General features: G+C 40.3%; 1 protein-coding gene across 1 annotated transcript in view; it reads right to left on the reverse strand.

Moving 5' to 3' along the window:
* The window catches only part of GCLC (glutamate-cysteine ligase catalytic subunit), a 30110-nt gene extending 4545 nt beyond the window's left edge, over positions 1-25565 (reverse strand). Inside the window, exons 1-12 of the mRNA XM_054979693.1 lie at positions 25120-25565; positions 16612-16724; positions 15716-15898; positions 13645-13758; positions 12808-12866; positions 12583-12719; positions 11384-11458; positions 9332-9448; positions 8238-8376; positions 7471-7583; positions 6535-6627; positions 5070-5174 (exon numbers count right to left, since the gene is read on the reverse strand). Of these exons, the coding sequence (XP_054835668.1) occupies positions 5070-5174; positions 6535-6627; positions 7471-7583; positions 8238-8376; positions 9332-9448; positions 11384-11458; positions 12583-12719; positions 12808-12866; positions 13645-13758; positions 15716-15898; positions 16612-16724; positions 25120-25269 (1398 nt within the window). The 5' untranslated portion in view covers positions 25270-25565. The remainder of the gene's footprint in view (positions 1-5069; positions 5175-6534; positions 6628-7470; positions 7584-8237; positions 8377-9331; positions 9449-11383; positions 11459-12582; positions 12720-12807; positions 12867-13644; positions 13759-15715; positions 15899-16611; positions 16725-25119) is intronic.
* Between the last annotated feature and the right edge of the window lie 205 nt (positions 25566-25770).

The raw sequence follows: 25770 nt of genomic DNA on the forward strand, positions 1-25770 counted from the left end.
CACTTATTGAGGAAATTTTTAAGCTGTCTGTCCAGAATCCTGCTTGAGGTACCTTACAAATAAAATAATAAATTATGAAATCAGAGTTTCTTATACTGCAACAGAAAAAATGGGACTGAAGAACAAGGTATTTGGGCAAACTGATCTAGAATTAAGACCAAGAGACCAGAAGTTTCAGAAAGGTGTAAGTTATAACAATTCCTTTATTGACCAAATATTTATTCATCTAGATTTTGGACAGAAAACAAGTGTCATGGTGGAATAAAGTGTTTGCTGAAAATATCCTCCCCCACTATTTTGGGAATACTTTTCTTATTTGGTTAGAGAACTGTAGCCTTGTTCAGTGATCAGGGATCATAGTAAGAAACATAACTGAAGGCAAAACAAAGCTACTAAAGAACAAGGGCAGTGCTTTCAGGATGGATTGACCCCAGACAATACCTAAGCAACAGCTTAGTACTTTTACTACTTTTGCACTGTAACTCTGAAAAAAGGCCATTTTTTACCAATAAGCTGGAATTGTTGCCATAAAACAGCAAGTTATTTATTGGGTTTCCATAATATTGCAGTTCACATGCTGGCATAAAAAACAAGACTGTGTCTTAACTTTGGGTTCAGCATGCTGAACTCAAGCCAACCAAATCCAATACTGGGCATACCAGTAGAGGGAAGGAAAGTGTATGTATTTTGTGAATGCTCCTTGTAAAGTTATTTAATGTGGCCTGATGCACAGCAGACAAAATAAACACTAGCAATGGTAAGTGGCAAGCGGGTCTCTAAAAAGGGAACAAGCTACATAAAAATAATACATGCTAACACTGAGCGTGGCAACATTACAAATCCACTAAAGGAAAAATGTGTGCATGTATTGGGGAAGGCAAGGGGAAGTGTGTCTATATGAAAAAGTTTGTCAGGTCACACAGTTGTTCTAACTGTCTCTCAACAAAAAAATGGAGGTGGGGAAACTGGGCTTCCTAACTATCTGGAATACTAAGCACATGCCTTTCAAGATTAAAAGATATTTGGCATTAAGCAGCAAGCATCAACATGGTCTTTTAGGAATCTGGATATGAATACTTAAAGTAATCCTTTGCCAAATGGTTGAAACCATGGGTTGCCTGGTCCGTGATCTTTAATAAATCAGGAGACACCCCTCCAAAACGGCTGGCTCTTATGACTTGTTTTTAACGAGTAAAATGCTCTGCCTAATATATAACGTCATCTGCCCTGAAGAGACAAAGACAATTGCAGGCTCTTAGAAACAGAGACAAGTTCCCACAGTTCCTCTATTATAGTGCACAGAGATGCCTGGCCGGAAAATAACAAAAGTTGGGTTTGCATACACATATGCTTTATTTTTTTAATTATAAGATGTATACTGCACCAATCAACCCACTAGCAAACTGCCACAAGGGCTAGTAGTTAAAAGAATAAAACCATAAAAAAGCAAATGACAAGACACAACAAGCAGCTGTTTAACAGCAAAAATTAAATATAAATCACACCAGTAACTACCTGTTAATACAAAAGCCTTCACAAACAGATACTCAACAGCATTCCAGCAAGCTAGCCACAGGGACCCCTAGGCAGGAAATCCCACTTACAGACACACCCTGAAGGTAATATTTTTATTGCGACTTGCCACCTTTCTTATTTAGGGAAGCAGAAGTATCTGAAGTAGGACTTTCTCCAAACATTTTAAGGCCCCAGAACAACATCAGGGATGATATGCTCCTCCAGGCATGTGCACACTATAGCTACAACACCTCTTAGGGCAGCATGTCAGTGGTCTGGATGCGAATCAGCACTCTACCGGTTTGAATCCTACTACTGCCATGAGCTCAGCAGGTGGCCTCGGGTAAGCCACTCCTCTCAGCCCCAGCTCCCCAGCTGTATTGTGGGGATATTAGTAACACTAACTTGTTCACTGCTCTGCGTGGGGCACTAATCTTTCTAGAAGAGCAGTATATAAGCACAGTTGTTGTTGTTGTCGTTATGTCAGTTTATTAACAAGAATGAAGTGAATACATTAGAATGTATGACTGTCATCTTTGGCAAATGGTAATCCCAAACCCTGCCGGGGGTGGGGGTGGGGGAAGAGTTGCTAGCCAGTAATTTTTCATTCAAATTGCTGTTCCCAGGCCCAAGCACCAATCTTCAGCCATGTGTGTCTAAAAGTGTAAGCCGAAGTTTTGATGCAGTTCTACTTTCTCTCTGGCTCTTCACTTCAACTCTGTCTCCCCCACACAGTTTCTTCCGGTTTTGACTTTTCAGGCCACTGCCGACTTCCTAGAGTTCCTGTCCATAGCACACAGGCCTTCTTATTTTATGTGAAGTGCCTTCAAAACCCTTCCTTGCCTCAATTGCCCTCCTCCTCCTCATTGCCCCTCTGGCTTCATTCTCTACCTACCTGTCTGGCCCCCTGGTCCCAGATTGTCTTCAGTATTCCCCACTGAAAGGATTCGGTTTCGTTTTCTCCGCCATGTCGGACGCTCCTCTTCGCTGGCTTGAGAGGAAGCGGCCGAGCACCCTGTCCGGGCGGCTGATCTGCGAAGATTAGCCCCCAAAACTCCCAGTGAGGGAGGCTGGGTCCGGGACGCTGCGGGAAGAGCCCCCTGGAATCAATGCGGGGGGTTAATTGCCCGTTTGTCCCTACGGAGGCCGGCGGACGTGCGCGGCGCCTCGAGTGCTGCCGGGCCATGAGAAACGGCAAAGAGCAGAACTAGGCGAGAGCCTACAAGTAAGCGAATTCCTTCTGTTATTACAAGCGTGCGTGAAGGAGAGGTGAGATCTGAAGCTAAGAAGGCTCACTCTTCCCCTTTGCTGAGTCTCAAAATTTGGTTGGCGCCCCCCCCCCCCCCAAATGGCAACAAAAAAACAAAGTCCTGCCCTTGGCAAGTCAGTTTTGGCTGCCTTAAAGGGAGAATCGCTGGAGGAAATTGTACGGAGGGCGGTTGGTGAAGCTATAAAACCCTTTGTTGACAAGCTGAATGAAACAGATCAAAGGGTGGGCTTAATTGAGAGCGAAGTGAAAACCATCAAGGAAGCAGCGGGGGGGGCAGAGAAGTCTGCTCGGGAAAGTGTGTCACTCGTGAAGGCTACGAATAAAGAGCTTAAACTGGTGGAGAATCAGTTGATCGGGCTACAAGTGGAACGAACACAGACAATTTTGCGCCTCCAGAATGTGAAAGAGGAGGAAAACGAGGACTTACGGGGTCTTGTCTCGGAACTATTGGCGACACCCGCGAGGGCAACTAAAGAAGAAGTTAAAAGCGCCATTTTGGAAGCCCGTCGGGCTACTTCAAAGTATGCAATGAAGCGTCAGTTGCCGCGCGAGATCATCATCGATTTTTCATCTAAGAGGATCCGGGACACTATCCTATACAATTCATACAATGCGGATTTGGACTTCTTGGGCAACAAAATTAAGATACTGAAAGACGTCCCATTTCTAGTCCGGAAAAGACGTTTTAAGTATAAAAAGTTCGCAGCTCTTCTGAGAGAACGTGGAATAAAGTACAAATGGTTATTTCCGGAAGGAATCTGGTTCACCCATAAAGATCAAGCCTTTAAGATATTATCAGAAGATCAACTAAGGGATTTTGAGGACAGGAACCCAGAATTCCAGTGCACCAAGCAAGACGAAAAGGAGAAGTCTGAGGGGGAGGGGGAGGAAACGAGCACTGCGGCTGCAGTTGCGCAGAGAGAACTCCGTCCGGGACCCAGGAGGGGAAGAAAAATTTAACTTGAAATTAAATTGTAATTTGCATTTAGTAAGGTCAACCACTCCATCAATATAATATAAAGCTTTAACTTTTGAATAATGGCAGTATGAAGGGAAAACAGAAATGTAGTGTTTAGTGTTTGTAGGGTACCTTCCCCTTTTTTCCACCCCTCCCTCCCTCTCTCTTTTTTCTCTCCTCTTTCCTATCCCTTGTGTTATTGTAGTCTTTTGTAGTTACTGTTTTGTAGGGTATGTATGTATGTAGTAGTTGTATGTTAGATATTGTAAAAAAAAAAAAAAAAAGTATCCCCCACTGAAAGATTTTAATGCCAGCCATACAACTTCCCCTTCTCTCACAGAAACTAGATTAAAGAACAGTTTAGTTTCCTCAACAGGTGGATGTTCTGTGCTACTACTACAGCTAACTGATTCACCATCACATACTATGGCGATCACTTCTTTCAGATGTAACTGAACAAGAAAGGTCTCCAGTAGCAAGGCAAAATGTTTTTCTTTAAAACAAATTTGAATGCTCACCTATCATATACCTGCAAGAGATGGTGCTTTAAAGAAAAATATCACAAGAGTCCTGATAATGGGCAAAGTCATGAACAAGGAATATTTTTTTCTTATTTGGAATTTTTACATTTTTTCAGCCAAAAGTAAAATAAAAACAAAATTCTTAAGACATCAAAGCAGAATTCTTTTCATTGAAAGGTCACATCTTCCAATAATATTTTACATCTTGAGTGTAATTATTGCATATAACTATCAGGTTAGTTACACTGAACTATCAAGTTAGCTACACTCGTTTTATGTACAGCTTTGTTGAATAGTATGCATTGAAGAGCATGGTATTAGGTGATTTGATTTTAACTGCTGCATGAGTATGCTATTATTTGACGTATGTGGAAAGTTTGCATCTAGTACACAGCATGCAGTGTGTGACTAAAGAGCTATTTTAAAGACAAGCTACATGTTACTCTTGGCAAAGGACTTCTGCCTAAAATAGCATCCCCTATGGCCAATTTCTCACCAACTTTCCCCATGTTTAGTCAAACTTCTCAGTGATACACCCTCATGTAGTGCAATTCCTGTCACAATCCGTATCACTGAGCACTACCAATGGGGCAGGGCAATGGCATAATTATGTCACCACCACAAAGGTAAAATTACAGGGAACAGGAAGGAGCTTGACACAAGACCGCTGTTTTTGGCAGCAGTCAAATAGTAAGATATGACAGCCTTAATATACTATTGTCAACTAGACTAAGCCAGTGAAACGTTAGTTACCAACAATTTTCTTGCTTTTCATCATTATAAGTTAGGCATGGGTCACTCTCACCTTGGACAAAGGAATCAGAAAATCCAGTTTGTATGAAAGAATGACTCTGGTCAGCAGCACCACAAATACAACATAGGCAGAATTTTCAAAGTCTGTTAATTGAACCTAAGCATTGGAGAAAAACAAAACAAGACACACACAAAGCAGTTTAATAGCAATTTCATAGTTTGAAACATGCTCTGCAGACACAGATGATTTGTGGCCTTGGAATTTTGGGAGAGAAGTGAGGTTAGAAGTAAATTTCAGGTTCATTCACTTCCTCATTACGGGAGGAAGTACTGATTCAATCAGAAGTTCAGACACTACTCAGAATTGTAGTTACTATAGTTGATGTTATTGTCTGAATGCAGGTTACTCCACTTGCTATGGTTAGTTCATGTCCCTCAAACCAGGAATTGAAGTTGGCTAATTAAGCAGTTTTAACTATGGTTTTGTTTGATGTTTGAGCACAGACATCAGAGCTTACTCCCAGTTTATCCCCACTAACGCTCTCCTAGGCTACAGTGAGAAGGCAATGAAATGAGTATCTGTTGAGGCAAATCAGAATTTAAGTGAAGGTCTGTCTGTGAGCTTAATCCTACTTTCACAGACATATGACATTTGCCTCACAAAGTAACTGGTGGAGCCCATATGCTGGAGACCTGGGAGATAAAGGATCCATACAGCCTAAAAAGGTAGTGATGGTTGTCATTATTACTGGATTAAACAACAAGCTACATTTCATAGAAATCAACTGGGAACACCACTTGTTCTTTTAGGCTAATTAGAAATCTGCTGTTGACAGCTAAGAAATACCGTGAAAATCCCACCCACCCCCCTTTCTAATCAAGGAACAACGATGTTTTGGACATTGCTGAAAGCTGTGAATTAGTAAAACTGCACCAAGTTTTCCGGATTCAGTCATATATTTACTGGAAATTTTATTCATCTACTTCATTTATTGGAATATGCATCGCACACAATCAGACAGAAATATGGGCTTGGATCCTGCTACTGTGTTGTGTCTCTCCCCTGAGCAACCTGGAATGCCTCCTGGAATCCTAGAACAGAATTTGGGACTACCACAAGAGGGGAAGGCAAGAAAGCTCTGCAGGCAGAAATCCTTGCACTCATGGAAATGCTTACCAGGATCCAAGTTATATGTTAATGTTTTTAAAACATTACTTTTAGATGATTAAGTAAATACATATAGGACAAAGAGGTCACAATAAAGAGAATGTTTGCTCGATATAATTTCAAGATGCCTCAATATGATTTTTGCCAAGTCACAAAACAGGACATGAATTTATTAGATGGTGAACAACTGCATTGCAATTTGTGGCAAAATTACCCCCCCCCCCACTGCTTTGAATGGATACAGTTAATTTTAAGTGACACATGAATGAAAATCATGAATACTTCAATTCTAGTTTTTCAACCAGAGATTCTGAAATGGAGATTCTGTTGGAACATGTTCACTGCTCACCTCCATTGGTCTGAACTCAACTCTCCATCCAATATCTGAATTTGGAGGCGGTGGCTTAAATCTCATTGTCTGCCAGTTTGTTGATTGAATATTCTACAAGAGATAAAAATACACATTATATGTACTATTTTATTATTTGTACCTGCAATTCTGAACAGCAACTGAGTGTTTACTGGTTCCCAGTTAACTTGAATTAAGTGACTGATCTTTTACAAGTCAGAATAAAAGGCAATAAGCTATTAGATCACAGCGCTTTCACTAGCACAGAAGAACCCATGCATCTAGAAGAGCTTCACACCAACACAGGCATCATTTGTAAACTTTCCTCGTATTATTCAGAGCTGTAATGGTAAACGTCAAATACAAACTGCGAGACAAACAAGTGATAAAATGTAAAGTAGTAAAAGAAATAAAAGTTTACATCTAAAGTTATTCTGGCTGATTCCATATTTCTAAAATAGTAGTATTTGAAAAAGGAAATTTTCCTGTATTTTATGATACCATTTCCTCACTCATTTGATGTACACTCTCTCTTGGCAGATACCTAATTACAGTAAGAGTTCAGATGTAACTTACAAAAGCCCAGATCATTTACATGCAAGTCCTTCTAGGAACACTGGTTTTACTTTGAATAATCATCCATGAACTTAGTATTTTGTTCTGCTTGCACTTTGAGCTTCTGCTAATATCTCACTGAACTTAAAGCCAGAAAATTTCCCTGCCTTTAACAGATAAAGCATGTTATTCATTTCTAACCAAGCACATTTGTAATCAAAAGGTCGCTCCTGAATCACATGCTACAGTAAATAATTACTCAGCTGTAAATAGCTGAATGTTATGTTTTTCTCTTTTATTGAATAGCTCTCTGTTATCCGTACCACACTGAACATAAATATGTGGGCAATTTAAAGTAAACAAACTGGAACAGGATACAACCTCAAAATGATCAGATTCATTTGCATCATCCAGATGAATTTTCTCTTCAAATAAAGTCAATGGATCTCGAATAAATAAGTGAGCAATATGTTGTGCCAAAAGATGGTCTATGCCTATAAAACCAAGAAGTTGGAACATAAGTTAATATTAAAAGAAATAAATCCTATCAAATACCATGATAAAGTTCAAGCAGTGACAGAAGCAAATACATTATCAGCGTGCAGTTTCCTGACCAAACTTGCTTAGAAGAGAAGCTGAATACCTGCCACAAAAATTTGAAATGGAACATTTGGGAATATAAAGGAAACTCTCCCTGCTGGTTGCTATTGCTATCGTCTACCCGAGAATATCCTTTTTATTAGTATTTCCCATTGGCAGTTAGGAACACATGAAGCTGCCTTATCACTGAATCCAATCCTTGGTCCATCAAGGTCAGTATTTTCTACTCAGACTGAAAGCACAGTCCTACCTACCACTCGATCCTTTTTTTAACTGGAGATGTTGGGTATTGAACCTGTGACTTTCGGTATACTAAGCAGACCTTCCGCTACTAAGTCACACCCCCTCACTGCAATATACTTTTTGCCTAGAGGCAGCCGCCTATTCAGAAAGTGCATTAGTGCATAAAGCAATAAAGTATCATATTTCAAATGCAGCTACTGTGAGGTCAACCAAATGAAGCCATTAAGGGAAAAGGTCCTACTAAGGAAGAAACCAAGTCAATCAAAATCACACAGCATCACAATCACATGCATTCATATACTTACCTTCACTGACTAGGTGGTCGTAGATTTCTTTATCTATTGTCAAATCAATATCATTGTACTTTTCGCCACCCTCAGAGAGGTAACTATCTATGGAATCGTATCTGGATTTATCAATTCTGTAACGGTTGTTCTTCAGTGGCTATGTAATTCAAGAAAAAAAACCCAGTGTTTACAAAAGTTACTGGACAATAGGAACTACTCATCATGAATAGTTATGCACCTTTTCCAATAAAAACTATAAATCTGCTTTCAGTAGTACAGTCTAAGTATATATAATCTGTTCATATTCCAAGTATTAAAGTAACAAAAATAAGAGACTGGACTATAGAAAGGACATAAATGTAATGAGCTTGACAGTGTTAAAATATGATTTCATGCAAGACTGACAGGTTCTGGTATCCAGAACTGAGACACCAATATCCAGCATAATTTTCTGTGCTTCACTTTGATTTCACAAGTCACCTAACCCTAACCTTCACTGTTTTCCCATCCTCCATTCCTCTTAATTCAAATCCCTTGCCAAGCAGTGCAAAGTCTTCCAAAGATAAAAGCCAAGTTAAGCAACTAAGTTATATATTTGTCATGTATATATTGTAGTCTCCACTGGGGAGTGGAAAGGCAACACAGAAATGTTTTAAATAAATAAAATGTTATTTACATTATTTAATTATGAATACATTACTACATTACAGAGTTCCACTTTTCCAGACGGCCATGTCCTATTTCCATCTGGTGCCCTGTCCAAGTCCTGGCAGAAAGAGGTGCCAGTATGCTGTATCAGGGCACACCAGCACAAAAAAAATTCTGTATATTTGATTTTTTTAAACCTGTATTCTGGGATTATTTGGCACTGAGCACACAAAATAGCAGTTACGGTACTTTCATTCCAAATGTGAGAAGAGCAAATTCTCCCAACTACTGTGTTAATAGTCAGACAAAGTATTTCTGCTTCAATACTGATTTTGACAAAGCACCAAGAAGCTGACTTGCAAACTAAATGAATTTTTAATGAGTTCATTTGAAACTAAGGATGGACTGGGCATTGTGACTGTTATACAGACTCCGTTTTGCATGAGGTGTTAGCATACGCATACCTCTAATCCCCTCTCTTCTCGTGTCCTGTCATCTACTGATGCAGATATTACTCCCCAACGGCAATCAATATCGGTCACATAGCCTCTGTAGAATGGAGCCGCAGCACTTAAAGCCATCTAAAACATACCAATGCGGGATATGAAGCACTAAGTTTTCAACACATCAACACATAAAATCAAAGACGGAGTGAAGCGGCACGGGGGGCGGGGGAGAAACTGCAAGGAAGTTTGTATGCCTTCAACACTGCTAGCAAACAAATTGTTACTAGGACTACCATTTCTCAAACTAAGGTTGTGTGACATCCCACCACCAGAAGGGGGTCTGCAAGGCTCTTTTAAGGGCAGAGAGGCCACCCTTCTCATGCCCATCCTGCTGTGCCTATATGAAAATGGAGTCCTCTCAGTTTTCTAGGAATGGGGAAGAGACTTTCCGCCTCTTCTACTGCAGCTTGCGATCACTTAATACCGGGGTAGGCAACCATTTTGGTTCAAGTGACTAAAAATGTGCAACATATACTTTTGAAGATGTTGGGGGTGGGGAGGAGACAAAGGCTTTATTTGCTCAGGTGTACTCAGATCCAGCCTAGTCCCAGTGGTGCAGCCAGCATCTCAGGAACTTGACTTGGACTCAGCTGGTGAGACCACGCAGGCCTGGCAGGTGAGGATGGGCACAGGTCATGCACACTGCTTCTCCTGCACTGCTGAACCCAGCAGTGTTGCTGGTGCCCTGGTGGCTTGGGCAGAGACCGGAAATGGAGTGCCAGGCAAAACGGTTCGGTGTACCACTTTGGCAACCTTCCCAGTTCTCATCTGAACATCTCAAAGCATTAACCGGAAAATGCACTGACTGATTAGGAACTCTTGAGTGGCACAAGGGAGATACAGTTTTACCACAGCCATCATAGTTACTTCAAATATCAATTTAAGCTGTTTTTAACTCTTTTTAACCAATGCAAAGAACTTCAGTGACCGGGGGGGGGGGGGAGGGGGAGGAAAGACACCACTATGCATGCATAGGTCATAGCAGCCGATGGTGGTTTTCAACTGAACAGAATACTTGTCTTCTATTTTTATGAGCAGCTCCAAAAGCTTTTCCAGGTCCTTCAGGCACTGCTGTTTAGCAGGTCTTTATCTGAGAACCAGGTTGGTGTAGTGGTTAAGAGTGGCAGCACTCTAATCTGAAGAACCAGGTTTGATTCCCCACTCCTCCACTTGAAGCCAGCTGGGTGACCTTGGGTCAGTCACAGCTCTTTGGAGCTCTCTCAGCCCTACCCACCTCACAGGGTGATTGTTGTGGAGATAATAACAAAATACTTTGTAAACCGCTCTGAGAGGGTGTTAAGTTGTCCTGAAAGGCGGTATATAAATCAAATGTTGTTGTTATCTAGAAGTTATTAACCAATAAGGAAGTTTCTTGCTGTCTCCAAGACAAAATTCCTTCCTATCAAGACACAAGTTGAGAATTAGGACCAGGAGGACTCTTTAAGCCGCGGTCCTATAGAATCAGCTCCCTTGCTGCCCTTATACACCATGAACAAACATTTCTCTTGATCATTGTTAAAGTGTAGCTGTTAAGAGTCTTGCTGTATTGTTTTAAGAATGTAGTAATGCACCTTAGTAAAGGCACTCTATTGCTAAGACACCCGTCTTGAGTTTTAACTTTTCCTTTAATTCTCTCTACTCAACTCATGCCTAAGCTGACATGTGCTCTCCCACTCTTTCTGAAGCATGCATGTGCCTCAGCAGCACATAAAAGAAGTACCAGGAGCAGCTCCATGCCTTCATTCTATGCAACAAGTCATCTTAATGGTATTTTATGTACTCAGTTTAATGTCAATTCATATCAAAGAGGAAACACTTTCACTTAATTTACTTCTTAATACACCCACACGCACAATTGAATCTGTTATGACTGTATCAGAGCCAATGTAATCTGGACTTTCAATCTTTATAAATTACTTTAACTCGAACAGTTCTTGTTATTGACTGTTTTATGACGGTGTCTTCTGTACGGACAGATGTGTGTACGTATAATAAAATTAAATTACTCACTACAATGGGACAGATGGTAGCTAGTTGATCATAAAGGTATCTTGCTTCAGAAATGCTGCATGCCTGGAATGTAACCTATAAAAGAATATTAAAATCATCATAGATGCAAGCACTACCGTGCTGAATAATGCCTTTGCAAGCACAGACTTTGTAAAAACTAAGTTCACTGGAACTAATGCCCAACCAAAAGCATGTTTCCTGAAAACTGTAACAAAGCCGTGCAGTAACATGTTGCTGGGGAGGAATAAAGCAAGAGGCACATCAGGAAATGCTTCCCTGAAGGGAACTATCTCCTCTCCCCACTTACTCCCAACCTATTCTCCCAAGCAGTTCACTGCTCCGATAGCCCTTAGTGGCCATGAAGATGCAAAAACGGCAAAGGAAGCAGCCTTCTTGCTTATTCACATCTCTCACTGGGTTTCCCCCCAGCCTAGCTGTCACTAAACAGAGGTTCCTCCAGAAGTGAAGAAATGCAGTCCCTCCTCTTCCCCCTCCCAAGGTTCTAAGGTATTAGACTCACATAATTTGTACATCATCCTAATCATGGTTTGCACTAACCATTATTTGAGCTTCCAAGTATACAGGCAAATCATGGTTTAGAACTACTTGTGTGCTCAGTACAGTTTTTCACTAATGGGCAAAGATCTTCAGAGATGGAGCAATGGTTGTAACTACGGTCTGTCAATTCTGACATCATGCCAAACAAGGCCTCTTTAACTAAGATTCGGTGTGATATCTGAACTGAACCACTCTGGAAATAAAAGGATGAGGGCGAGCATGAAAATCTGGAATGGAAAACAAGCCAGTATGCATGCATTCAATATACCATATATGAAAAGTATTTTAGTTCAGGGATAAGAGAGAATGCAAGAGATAATTAAATTAAAACACATCCTTCCATGATTTTAGGATCTCTAATAAACAGCTTTTCTGTTTAAGAACATCTAAAATCTGCAATTCTTGGCGTGGTGAGATGCTTTAACTGTATATTTAGCATAACGCAGATACATCTATGTCTGTGTACTGCCACAGTTCACCAGTTTCAAAATGGGGGTGGCAGGAGAGAAAGAAGTTCAAAAGGACCACCACAGAACATTACCAAGATATATGGTTGCTGAGACTGAAGCTAAAATGCGATACAAGAATTCTACAAAAAAAACCCTAAAAGAAACCAAGAATATTTATTTTCATAATTTTACCTGAAGACAGCAATTGCCCATTCCAAACCCCATAGCATCCATATATACATGGTCAGGCTTGACGGCTCTTGCTGCTTCACCATCATCATTAGGGAATGTTTCTATGAATGGCGATGGAGTATTCTTGTCCTTAAATACTAAATACAAAAAGTTAACAAGAAATTAAAACAGTGTTGGTAAGCGTATTTCCCCCACTCTTTGGAAGCAAACTGTTTGTATACTCACTTGGTACATTTATCACTACTTTTTCTCCTCTTCTGTGCCGAATATTTCTTGTTAAGGTACTGGAACGAAAAGAATCCTTCTGAAATACTTTCTCAAAAAAGAATCCTCCTGAAACACTTCTTTGAAACAGAAAATACCTAAACACACTCCACGGTACTTAATGTTTAAATAATTGAAATTGTTTTAGAAACTCCCCAGCGTACCCCCTTCGTATTTTTACTCCATATCTGCATTAATTCAAAGCATCAGAATGATGTTGAGGTATGCTATCCGGGTTCTGCTAGCATTTTATAGGCACTTGCTTAATTATTCACTTAATGCTGCACATTGACTAGCATTTTAGTGCACTGCAAGACGATATGAAAAGATGGCAACAGTGGTGGGGGAGTGAAGGTGACAGTTCACTATGGTTCCAATAATGCATCTGCATATTGTTATAAACAGGATGCTCACACTACACGATTCAACTAGTCAGAATTTACTGATGGCAAAAACAAGCGCTTCTTTAAATAAGGAAAATCATGGGGTGGAGGGAGCAGTGGAGAGAGCACAGGTCTCAGCTACCTGTTCACCAGACACAGACAAATTTTTAACGTGTTCTTGAGAACATGCAATCAAGCTCTGTACTTCTACATCTACCAAGAAAATTTTTAAGAGAAGATGATCACAAATTTAAAATCGATGGAGCTTATGAGCAGAAGTGTGCATTGTGTACATGCCTAATTTTCAAAGCGCAAGTTATTGTGATTAGTTTTATATTCCACAACAAGGGAAGCAGGACACTATTGCCGCATAAGATGTGCAGAGAAAAGAAAGCCATTAACAAAACAAACTTACCTAAATCTGGGGTGTTTGTTAATGGCTTCATCTGGGAAAAAGAGAGACTTAGATGCACCTGCCTCAATAGGTGTTGGGGGGCTCTCTGGTATCGTAAATCCTGGACATCCTAATCTACAGATTTAAAATACACTATTTTAAAAATACATTCAGTTATCAACTGAGATTGTGGCTGGAATAAAGTCTTGTTTGGATTAAGCTTAAAACTAGCAGAAACGTTGAAACAAAAGATGGAAGCCACTAAGGAAACAGCATTATTTAATTTAGCGAAACTTTATCATACAGAAAGTAATAGAAATAGTTATACTACTTCATACATATGTCAAATTTATTTATTTACATAATCTGTACCCAGCCCTTCTGCCCAATCAAGGCCACCAAGCAGCTAGAGTCACAAACTAACTTAGGGTCCTGGATATGCAATTTTTTGTTCCCACAACCATGCTCCTTTTCATATTCAGCAAAAAAAGAAAAAAAAAACTCAAGTGGATGCTGTTCTAATTTGAGATTAAATGTATATATTATAAGTGCACAGACTGAAGTTTAAGTTATTTTTAAAACAAACTGACTAAACCAAACAAAGTAAGAGATAAACAGTGCAATCCTAAGCAGACTCACACCAGCCTAAGCCCATTGATTTCAGTGGGCTTAGACTAGAGTAACTCTTCTTAGGATTGCACTGAAAATCCATTTTTAATTTTAAGGCATTTTACCCTTCTCCCAGATACTGCTTATCCTAAATCTATTCAGCCACTTCAGCTCTAAAGAAGAAAAATTATGAGGAGCAGCTCGATACCAAGATCAGCCAGCAACACTTTTAAAGAACAAGTTTTCCATAAAAGCTCAAGCCAAGGTGCTGGATCCCGCTATCCACAGACAGAATGATCTTGTATCATACCTATTTACAAAATTCATACCCTGCACTTTTGCCTTTGTCAGGGGCACCAAGGTGGCTAGCAGACAATAAATGAAAAAGTGTCTTAAAATATTAAAACTAAATGAAACACATTAAAGCAAGTTAAAACACACATACAAAAACCTTAAAACAATTAAAACATAGGACAGGATGTTCAGATGAAACAAAAAAAGTTTTCATCCACTAGTGGAAAATGACAACGAAAGGGGACAGAGTTTCAGAGCCAAGACCCAGAAGATCCTCTCTTGAGTTGCTACTCCCTTAGTCTCAGAAAGCAGGGCCCCAGATAATGATCCTATCAATCAGGCAGGTTTGTAAGGGAGCAGGCGGTCCTTCAGATATGTTGGATCCTCAAGCCATTTTTGGTTTTAAATTTCAACACCAGCACCTTGAACTGTGCCCAGAAACAAATTGGGAGCTAGTGTAGATGGGCCAAGACAGGAGTGATATGGTCCCTATGACTTACTCCGTCAACATACTGGCTAACCCTGCACCAATTCAAAGTAACATCTTTTCTGTGGTCCCCTCTCACAGCAGTCCTTTCTGACCTGAGCTTAAGGTCATGAGACAAGCAATGTGGGTTGAAAGGCTGCGGTGGGCAGGGATAAAAAATGGCCTTTGCCTCTCTCCAGTCAGCACAGCTCCTCGGACAAAGGAGAAAGTACTTCCTGTTTCCATTGCAGTTTCCCAGCCCACATGGCTATTAGACCATAGGTTCAGGCAACCCTGGAAATACACTTATCCAGAGTTAGAAATGAATACCGGACAGAGGACAATAGCATGAAAAGCACACAGGAGCAAACCTAAGTTTCTAGTCAAAATACTGAGCTGAGGTACACTCTGAACTACCAACAAAAGCTCCTGTGTGAAATGGACCTGCTACACTAAACACATTATCTTTTGTAGCAGCAGAGCTTCACGTGCACACTGGAACCCTTACATTTGCACAAAGTAATCAGATTGCACACTTTTGCCTAATAACATCTAAAAATGCAGCAAGAAAAATGCACTGTAAACATTACAAAATCTAACACCATAAATTAAAATCTTCCTTTCTCCAATTAAAAAATGCACAACTATTATACTCTCATTTAATCCACAGTCATTGTGAACATAAGGGGTTTTACATGCCTTACTAGAAACACAGAAGCTAACCTTGGAAAAGATGTGACAGTGCAAAGAGCTGCATTTTCTTTCAGAACAGAAGCAGCTTCCTGGCGCCGTTTTCTCATGTTGTCTTGCACAGTGTTAAATTCGGACATGGTTCCTCCATAAGGCTGTCCAGGTGTCCCTTCAATCATATAGCTTCCATATTCTGGCCTCCACAGAGTTGGATGGCTGCAAGAAAAAATGATACTTCTGAGGTCCATTTCACAAAAGTAGAAGTACTGAGTAATAGTAATTATGAGTTAGTAAGCGGATGATTGCAAACAGGAATCATGTACTAAGGCTGACATGTTGAAAAAGTTCCACATCCACCATGCTATTTATCAGATGTAGCAATATTTTGTCAGAATTACTACTAAATTGATTGGATTCCATTGAAAATATCCATGTACACCCATAGGGACAATTTTTGCTGGTCCCCGCCCCCCCCCCCCCTCCGCCGGAAGCCTTCAAACTTGTCCCTCAAACATAAGCATAGTCTTTGTGATAAAGATATGGAAAAAATAGCTCATAAGCCCTATGTTGCCTGCTCCTGATAACAGGATTTCAATGGAAGTGCAAGACAGATCTGAGTTGGTAACAACCCATCCCAAACTTCTGGATGACCATTCCCAATGGTTTCACACAGATGTTAAAAAGCATGGGGGACAATTACCATTGTTTATAATTGTGAAAAGCATATATAAAATCCTGACTATTGCAAAAATATAACTGCAAATGTTTTGTTAAGGTGAAAACAATGAACTGAACATCTGGAACATCAACGACAATGATCTTTCACATATAAAAATGCAGTATTTTTGCTATATGAGTATACGCAAGTTAGGACAACAGACAAGTTTCTGGGAAATCAGTGTGCAACTTTAAGAACAGCTGTTACTTACTTAGGATTTACTCTTTCACCCTTTTCTTGCAAAGTATGAAGAACTTCTTCTCCAATTAGAGACAACTGAGCTCTCTTCTTCTCATGGTCAAAAGCTACCAACATGTATTCCACCTAATGAGTAACACAAAATATACACAGTTGTAATGCATTATATTGGAAAATGTCAAAATACAGACATTTGAGCAGTTATTGGAGCGCAGCACATTAATCACTATTTACAAGTGCAGCTGGTTGTATGTGGGTTTGAACATTACGAACGCTTAACTTTGGATTTTCACAATCATTTAACTGATTTATTGTCTGCCCTCTCACTGCAATCCAAGTTGGATTACATAGTGCAAGTGAAATACAAGAGGGTTCAGTAACAGAAAATTTGAAAATAAGCATGAAGTTGAGCACAGAGATAAAATCTTTCTGAAACAATAACTAATTTACATGGCATGTTAAGCAACGTGGAATCTCCCTTGTGGCACATATGTTTATCAGCATACCATATCCAATAGCATAGCATATAGCCCCTGTCCCTCTTATGAATTATTCAGGAGGGCTTTCTACCCAGTTTAGAGGACTAATTCAGTTTTGCATAGTTTGCAGAAAGCCAGGGGAGCTTTCCTGGTCTCCTCAGGCAAGACACTGCAGGCCAACAGTTTCCTGAAGTCCACAGCATAAGCCTCAAATAGGAGGACAGGTCTATCAGTAGCCACTAGGCTACTTCCACATTCAAAGGCATCAAACCTCTGAATACCAGTGTCAGGAGACAACAACAGAGGAAAGCCATGTTGCTGAGCTCTGTTGTGGGCCCTCCAGAGTAACTGACTGGCCGATCTGAGACCGGAAGCTGGACTAGATGCCCGTTGACCACATCCAGTAGACCTCTTCTTATTTACAGAAGCCAAAAGGGCCAGCACTCAGCAGCTGCCAATGTGTTCTTGAGGGTGTTTTGATCAGCAGCAATGAAAACCCACTGGCACTTCCCTCCCATAGCAACGGATGAACTTTGTCCACAGCCCCATTTGTGAGTATCCAACTGGCACAAAGGTTATTCTTTTTTACAGACTACAGAGATGCTCAAAGCACACAAGGTTATGTGGGAACAGAAAGCTCCTTTAGAGGTGCAATACTCTTTCCGCGGCCAAGATAACTGCCGCTCTCTCCTGACAAAAGGCACATTCTAGTTCCTCCTGAAACAGACAAGCTATATTGGCACAGCGTTTCAAAGTACGGTGACATGCTACACCTCGTTGTACACAGGCTCAAAGCTGTGGCTCATCTACACAAGCTTAGCAAGTAGATAGTCCTTTTGACTCTTACCTCTCTACTTACAAGAGAGCACTGAATGCTAATCTGTATCACATGGTGTGACATAACTAAGGGATGTGCAATACATACCACAACCAGGAAGCGGGGTTTAGATTTATTATGCAGCGCTAAACCCAGAGATTATAGCCATTTGTACACAGCTAAAAAAATGTGACAGATTAGAAAACAAAGAACACTTTTCAAACTGCATCAAAAACCAGGCCAATACCACAAACCTATCTACCCACAGAAGACTTTACTAATGAATTTTATTGTTTAGAGACACATTTCTGTGCCAGAAACATCATTTTAGAGAAAAGTATGTTATAAGTTTGTTTTCAGACACAGAAAAACAATCTACTAACAGTGCAACCTTAAACTGTGCTGGAACTAATTTCGAGGAAGTTCAATATACGTGTATGTATGTGTGCATGCATGCACATGCACGCACACTTTAGATCACAGTCTTAACAGATCTTATATGAAATGTTAAGAACTGGAAGGAGAAAAACTAGTACACTGTCCTTAAAAGTCTCCCATCTGAGGCAAACAGAACATTTAGACATTTCCCCCCCAACAGTTCAGGTAACTGCTGACATTTATTTCCTTTGAACACTGGTAAAAGATATAAGCAAAGTTCAGGTAAATGCTGGTATTGCAATCAGTGCGACACACCTTTTATTCATACGTATTAGCAATGCCCTGGGGCACAGCTATATTAGAAGGCAGAGACAAAAAAATCAGATAGTTTTAATATAGTATTGCGTCTTGGTCTCCAGAGTTTTCCCTCTATTAAAAGTTTGCTGCTGACCTTCCAAAGGAGCCTCAGAATATAACTGCAACAAGCAGCTTCTCATGTGTGCTAGATATTGGGGGGGAAAGATCAGATCCCTCAGGTGTGGGTGTGGTTGGAAAAAACACAAAAGCTGCATGTTTTAATTAGAATCTACATTTCAGCAAGCTGAAAATGTATCTCAGTTGGATTACTGGAACAAGTTGTTTTGAACTTTAGGTTAGTTAATTACTGTGTGAAAGGTTACGTAATGGGTTAAAGAAGTTTTATTTTAGAGTGTCAAGATATGTTGCATTACTGTATTTGCTCTGCAATTATCCATAAAGGTGGTCTATGCAAGTAATATTTTAAAAGATGATAAATTAAGCATTTTTCTAACAAGGAACCCTAGGCATTGTGCAATGAAAAGACCCTGTGTTTATTTTAAAAGTCATTTAGCCTCTAACTTGTTAAAAGGCGGGCATGGATCCAAGATAACTGGCATATTTGTTTTTGCCTAGCCATCCAGAATCATTTTTCAACACAACTTTCTTTACCAGCCAATGATTTGGGACATGGATAGAGAAACCCACAAGATGGCTTCAATGAGCAGGGACGATGGTCCTGGATGCTACAGCAGGGAAGGAAAGACTCTCACTTGCCACTTAGACACTACATTTAGCATCGCTACTATAATTTAACAAGTAGCACAACACTCAAATTTTCCTAATAAAAAAACACACACTCTATTCTAAATGAAATAAAATCTAAAATGAAAACTATTTTTCCAAGCAAACTTTTCACCTCCACTCCACCTTCTAACATTACTTTCAAGCTCAAACCTTAGATAATAATAACACAAGACAGAACTTCACAGTGGGAAACTACCCTAACAACGAGGATTGTCTCCAGTCTCCTACACTTTAGGCATACAAATCTGCTGGTTAGATTACAAGTGAATTTTGTGGTCCTTCAGCCAAGAGTATGTTTGAGAAGCTTCAGCATACTGAAGAGAAAGTATAAAGATATACAGAAATGGCTATGTAAAGCAGGAGGGAAAGGAAGGGAATTCATATTAGTAAAGTAAGAGACATGGCGAGAGAGTAAAGTGTCCCATCCCCCAACTCAATTCCTTCAAGTTAAACTAAGAAAAAGAGACAGGTGAGCTTGATCATGGATTTCCATGTTGCACCTACTTTTAACTTCTGTTTCATTTACACTGGATGTCAGAGAAACATTGTGAATTAAGGCACGTTTGGTTAAGCTACAAGTGTACATGCATGAGTTCAGCCCAGGACAGCATAATGACTTTGAGGTTTTTCACTTCCAAAAAGCAACAGAGAAAGTTCCAAGCAAATACAAAGGTACAAAGGTGAAACCCAAACTGGTGACTCATTCTGCAGAATACACATTCTACAGAATACAAGAACAACAGTCTTCCAGAACCCTTAATATATAAATTGTTTCTGATGGACTTGTTGCTCTATCACAGCAGATGAATATAGTAAATACCTCTCTTCACTGTCAAAAAGGACAGCAGCACAATTTGTACAAGCAGGATCTGTAAACAATTTAATTTGCATTTCACTTCCCTCACTGTAACTATGAACATTTGATTTTTATATTCAACAGTGATTTATATAAAAATAGCTACAGAATATTTGACAGCGCAGGTTCTTAGCAGGATCTTCGCGTTAACGTTAAGGAAATTTCCCTATATTTTATAGCATGGGCGTGATCAAAAGACAAAACTCATAGTGGAGCTTTCTATTCCATAATGCTTTTCTCTTCAGGGAGTAGGGAGTGTTTGATATTAACTAATGAAGGGAGTGCATGTAGGGAGTGTCCATAGACAAGAGCACGGAAAGGTATGCAGGACACTAAAGCCTGTGGACAAGGCCCGCTGGTCAAAGTCCAAGCATCAGTTCTACGGAACTGCTCAATGGGGACTTATTAAGATTCCTATAGGCTGGCAAATAACCATAAGCAGAACAACAGCCTCTCTGTGGGGAATCTTGTTTTTGCCTTCTGGGAGCTAAAAGATTGGACAATACAGCATATTTTATCACATAGCCTCAGTGTTCAGACAGTAAAAGGGTATTCTGTTATTAAAATAAGGAAAAAAGACTGCTAAACTAAAATTCTGGAAGCCAAAATTCAGTAACTGAAATTTATTTACCTTAAAAAGAAATAAAAGTTTGCATGGATATTTTAATAATGGCTTTGGGAAAATGTAGGAGAAACAAATAGGCAAGTAAAAAGGGGGAACAGTGAAAAAATGTAACACTACATATTAAGATATCTACAGAAATGTCAGAAATAAATGTTTCCAGCAGAATACCAAAAACAGCAGTAACTTGTTTAATAAGGATGATACTGGAAGTCTGAATAGTAACAGCAGGAAGAACAGAGGTGCCAAATCAAGGAAAAAGTAGAAGACCGGCCCCATAATTTTTTCACAGCTCCAGGCAAAGCATTTTATAATCTCTGGAAGGAGTACCAGAACAGTATTTGAGATAGGAATTAAAATTCAGGAACAGAATTAATCTTTTGTGTGTGTTACTAAAGGAAGAGTAAGAAACCTTTTGCTTACTACATCGTAAGCTACTATTCACTGACTGAAGGTCATATTTTTTTTATGCTGCCTTAGAACCAAACTAGGTTTTCCCTCTGAAATCAGAGGCACTTAGGTTCTTAACTGTGGCTGGAACATTTTTTAAAAACTTCTCTCAAAGCTCCAAGCATTAAAGTAGACCTTTAACAATTAAACAACCAAGGTCACAATACTATATATATATATATATGTACATGGAAGTCAGCCCCAGAGAGTGAAGGACTTCTCCCTTAGCAAACATGCATAGGGGACAAGCTTATCTTGGAGTAACTAACAGTGCAGTCATAAGTCTACTGAATTCAGTGAACTTAGGTTATTTTCACACAGTAGTGTAAATGTCCACACCGGGCCTTTTCTGAGTAAGTATGCATTTGGCTTCACATCTATTAAGACTGTAACATCTTCGTTAGCACATGGTGGCATAATATAAATATGCACTGCCCAATATACATGTTGCTTGGCATAAAAATGATACTACACAGAATATACTGTCGAGATTATAATCTATTCCCTTGCCATTGAGAAAGGTGAGTTTAAAATGTGGTTAGATGAATTAATATTCTTAGTTAATATCAAACAAATATGTTATTCTTCTTAACCTTTATTATAAAAATTGTGATTTCCTCAATTTGATTTGTTCTAGAGCAAGAATAAACTTCAACAGCATCTAAAAGATCTCCTTTCCCCTGTAACGCAAATTAAGACTCCATGTAATTTTTACATAGTTATTCTTCATTAAGAACTTGGTTGACTAGAGTATAGAACAACCTTTAACCATGTAAATTTATACCGATTTTGTACATAAATTGCTGCCCTATACCCAAAATACAACACTCTAGAAGGACAACAGCACAATTGTAAACCAACAAGCTTAGAAGTCCACAACACTGTTTAGGATGTCAGCATAAGCCTCTTGAAGATGAAAAACCCTGGCAAATCCTTGTCAAGTTCTCTTTTCCAGCAAGTAAAGGTGGAAATGGCCACTGAAAACAAAATAGCTCCTACACATTTTCCTTTCTGAAGAATAAAAGTGTCACAGCCCATTTTCATTCATGCAGCTCTGAAACAAATGTTGGTGTGTGTGTTTTTAAAGTAATTAACGTAACAAACCTTGGATTTAATTCAATGCAACAGCTTTCATGGACAATCATTTTCAATTTCTGAGAAGTACCACGGCCCCAGGCAACACAAGTCTAGAGATGCCTTATGAAAGCAACCTTTTATAATCATGTGGCAATTATCTTAGGCATGTCTATTACAAAGTTGTATGGCAAATTTTCAAAATCAATGTTACTATATTCATTAACATAAACAAATACATTTTCTTAAAGTCTTGAGCACAAGGTCAGCCCAAGTTACATCATCAAAAGCGTTTCATATAGAATGGGCTACAAAATTAAGCTTGTCTCAGTGGCAAATCATCATATATTTCTTCCATCTTCTTCAGATACTGGCACTGTTCAGTGCTTGTAAATGCAGAAACAGTTCAAGGATGAGGGGTGGCAAAAGATTATACACAGCATGGAATCTCACGGTTATTTATTTATCTCCTTCATTTATACCATCTTTCCCCCCCAATGGGGACCCAAAGTGGCTTACATCTTTCTCCTCTCCTCCATTTTATCCTCACAAGAATGCTGGCTGAGAGGTAGTTAGGCTGCTTGACTGACCCAAGATCACCCAGCAAGCTTCCACAGGTCTCCCAGATCCCTAGTCTAACCACTAGCCACGCTGTCTGTCTGTGAGGAACTTAAGTTCAAATAAACACCATACTGGTTTGATGTGATTTCCACAAATAATGCCTGTATCAGATTTTATATTATGTGCAAACTAATTCCTAGCAAAAACGTTTAACTCTTCAGAATGTTATACCAGCACAGAAAAAAGGACAGTGAACGTGGAGCACTGAAGAACTCTGTGATGCACAAGACCTGCCACTCGGTCAGTGATTATTGCATACCACCCATGTTAGACTTGGGTGCCAGTTTTCTATGGTATTTGTATATTGATTTCTTTACCTCCAATATTCAAAAGTCACATGATCCTCACATTCTCTCACAATACATGACAGAAATGAAAAAGACCGCAGAAGCCACATTAACACAGAGAAAGGATGACTGAAACTGAGTACAGCATGTATAGTCCTAATCTGGAGAGTCCAGGCAAGCCCAATCTCAGGTCAGATCTCTGAAGCTAAACTAGGCTGACCTTGGTTAGTAATTGGATAGGAGACCTCCAAGGAAGACCAGTGCTGCTGAGGCAAGCAATGGCAACTCACCTCTGTTAGTCTCTTACCTTGAAAACCCCAACAAGGATCTGCAATAAGTCACCAGTGACTTGATAGCACTTTCCACCACCACCAAAGTATGCATGGGGCTTCCGGAACTACTACTGACTGTACTTATAGTACTGTGCTGAAGTTAAAACACTGTCTCTCCTACTGCACACATAAAACAGTTCTTCGTATATCAGCAGCACAATACATGTATTTTTAAACAGTTCAATACAGTAGAGGTAAAATCAGGCATTACTACAATCAATTAAGTATTGCTTGACAAACAGACGCTGGACAAATTTGCTTAACTTTATTTTTTAAAGTAGTTGCCATTAGTGGTGAAATTAATGGCAATTATTACAATATTCCACAAATATGCATAAAGCACTGTAACCACAGACCTTGGTGGTTGAGACAGCCCTTTCTTGTCAGATCTTGAAGCCCTGGTTAGTACTTGAATGGGAGACTAAGGAGGACCAAGTTTGCTATGAAAAGGCAGGCTGATAGCAAACTACCTCTGACCATCCCTTGCCTTGAAAACCTTACAGGAACATCATAAACTGGCTGTGACTTGACAGCACCAAACTACCACAATAAGTAAGAAGATGTACATTCAAATAATCTCCCATTCTTCTATATGTGAATGAAGCTTGAGAACATCTTTCATAATGATACCACAAGCATTTTTTGGTCTGGGATCCTCACGTGCTAAAATTAAAAATACACAACAGGAAGTGAAAGCTAAATCAGATACACTCCAAACCAAATTCAGCTGTGAAATCTGTAAAACTGATGCATATCTTGTGAAAGGGGGGCTCAATCCAATGAAATTCGGCAAAGAGATAATTCAATTTGGCTACAGAGAAACTTGGTCTACCCACTGAGAAGGGTATGTGCATACATGTTACAGAAAAAGGACGAAGCTTTAAATTCTGCCATTATTTAGTTAGACCAACAGTACTCCCAAACAAAACATGCCCAGGATCACACTATAGGAAGAAGCACATGCTACTCTCATTTTGCAGTACCAAAAAAATCACTTGCAAGATGAGGATTTACATCAGCCAGCCTTCCAGGTCTGCTGTACAATCAGCACTTCAAAAAGGCACATTATAAGGTTTCTGCCTGTATGCACAGGCACCAAGGCTCAAGTTATCTAACCCACATGATCTCAAACAGATAAACTAGCATGCGCATCTCCTTCTCCAAGCCCAACATTAACATTCAAATGATAGCTGTGAAAAAAAAATACATGTATAAAACTGACCTACCTTTGGTGACAAGCAGGCTCACACCAATGAAGTTCAGCAGACAGAGAACTCTGCTTCCCCACTTCAGTCACAGACAGGAGGCTGAGGAAACCTCTATACATGCTAATTCCATTACTTACCTAGGACGGCACACACTTAATCCGAACTAAAGATGAGTGCTGTTTTGAAAACCATACACATACATATGTACACACACACAGAGATATGTACATACACACAGCGGCACACGCGCACTGGAGGTTCCTCCTCATGCCCTACCCGGGGGCTCCACTCACCTCGTCTCCCCATTTGAGCACATCCTTGTGCCTCTCCCTCACGGCCCGGTAGATGTGCAAGAACTGGAGGATGCCGTGTTTGCGCACGTGCTCCGCGTGCCGCTGCGTCTCCTCCCAGCTCAGCGGGGAGCCCTGCGACAGGAGCCCCATAGCCCCTGCGGGAGGAAGTCGCCGCCGCAACGGTGGAAAAGCGAGGGGAGGGGGGCTGGATTGGCGGCCGCCGAACTGCTTCAGGCGCTGCGGGTAAGGCGGAAGAATCCACCGGCGGAAAGGAGGAGTGGGAGGGCAGCGACTCTTCTCTCCCCCCACCCACCCCCGATCTACTTCCGCCGCTGAAGAGGATGAAGCGGCTTCTTCTTTAGCGCTCTTCAGCTGTCCAACACAAGCGAAAAAAGACCAGCAGGCAGAGTAGACTCTATGTATATATGCGAGTGTGTGTGCAGTGACCGTCCCGGCAGCAGCGGTAGCACGTGACCGTGAGGAGGGACGGAGGGCGGGCATGCGCGCGGTCACGCCTCACCCCCCCTCCTCCCTTCCCCGCCGGCTCGCGCTCTCTGTTTCGCGCGCGACGGGGAAAGGGAGGGGGAAGTCCAAGGGCTGTATTGACGCTCCGAGGGAGTGACTCAGCACTTTCTTTTTCGGCGCCGCCCC

The sequence above is a fragment of the Eublepharis macularius genome, chromosome 1 (assembly GCF_028583425.1).
Source record: "Eublepharis macularius isolate TG4126 chromosome 1, MPM_Emac_v1.0, whole genome shotgun sequence".
Lineage (NCBI taxonomy): Eukaryota > Metazoa > Chordata > Lepidosauria > Squamata > Eublepharidae > Eublepharis > Eublepharis macularius.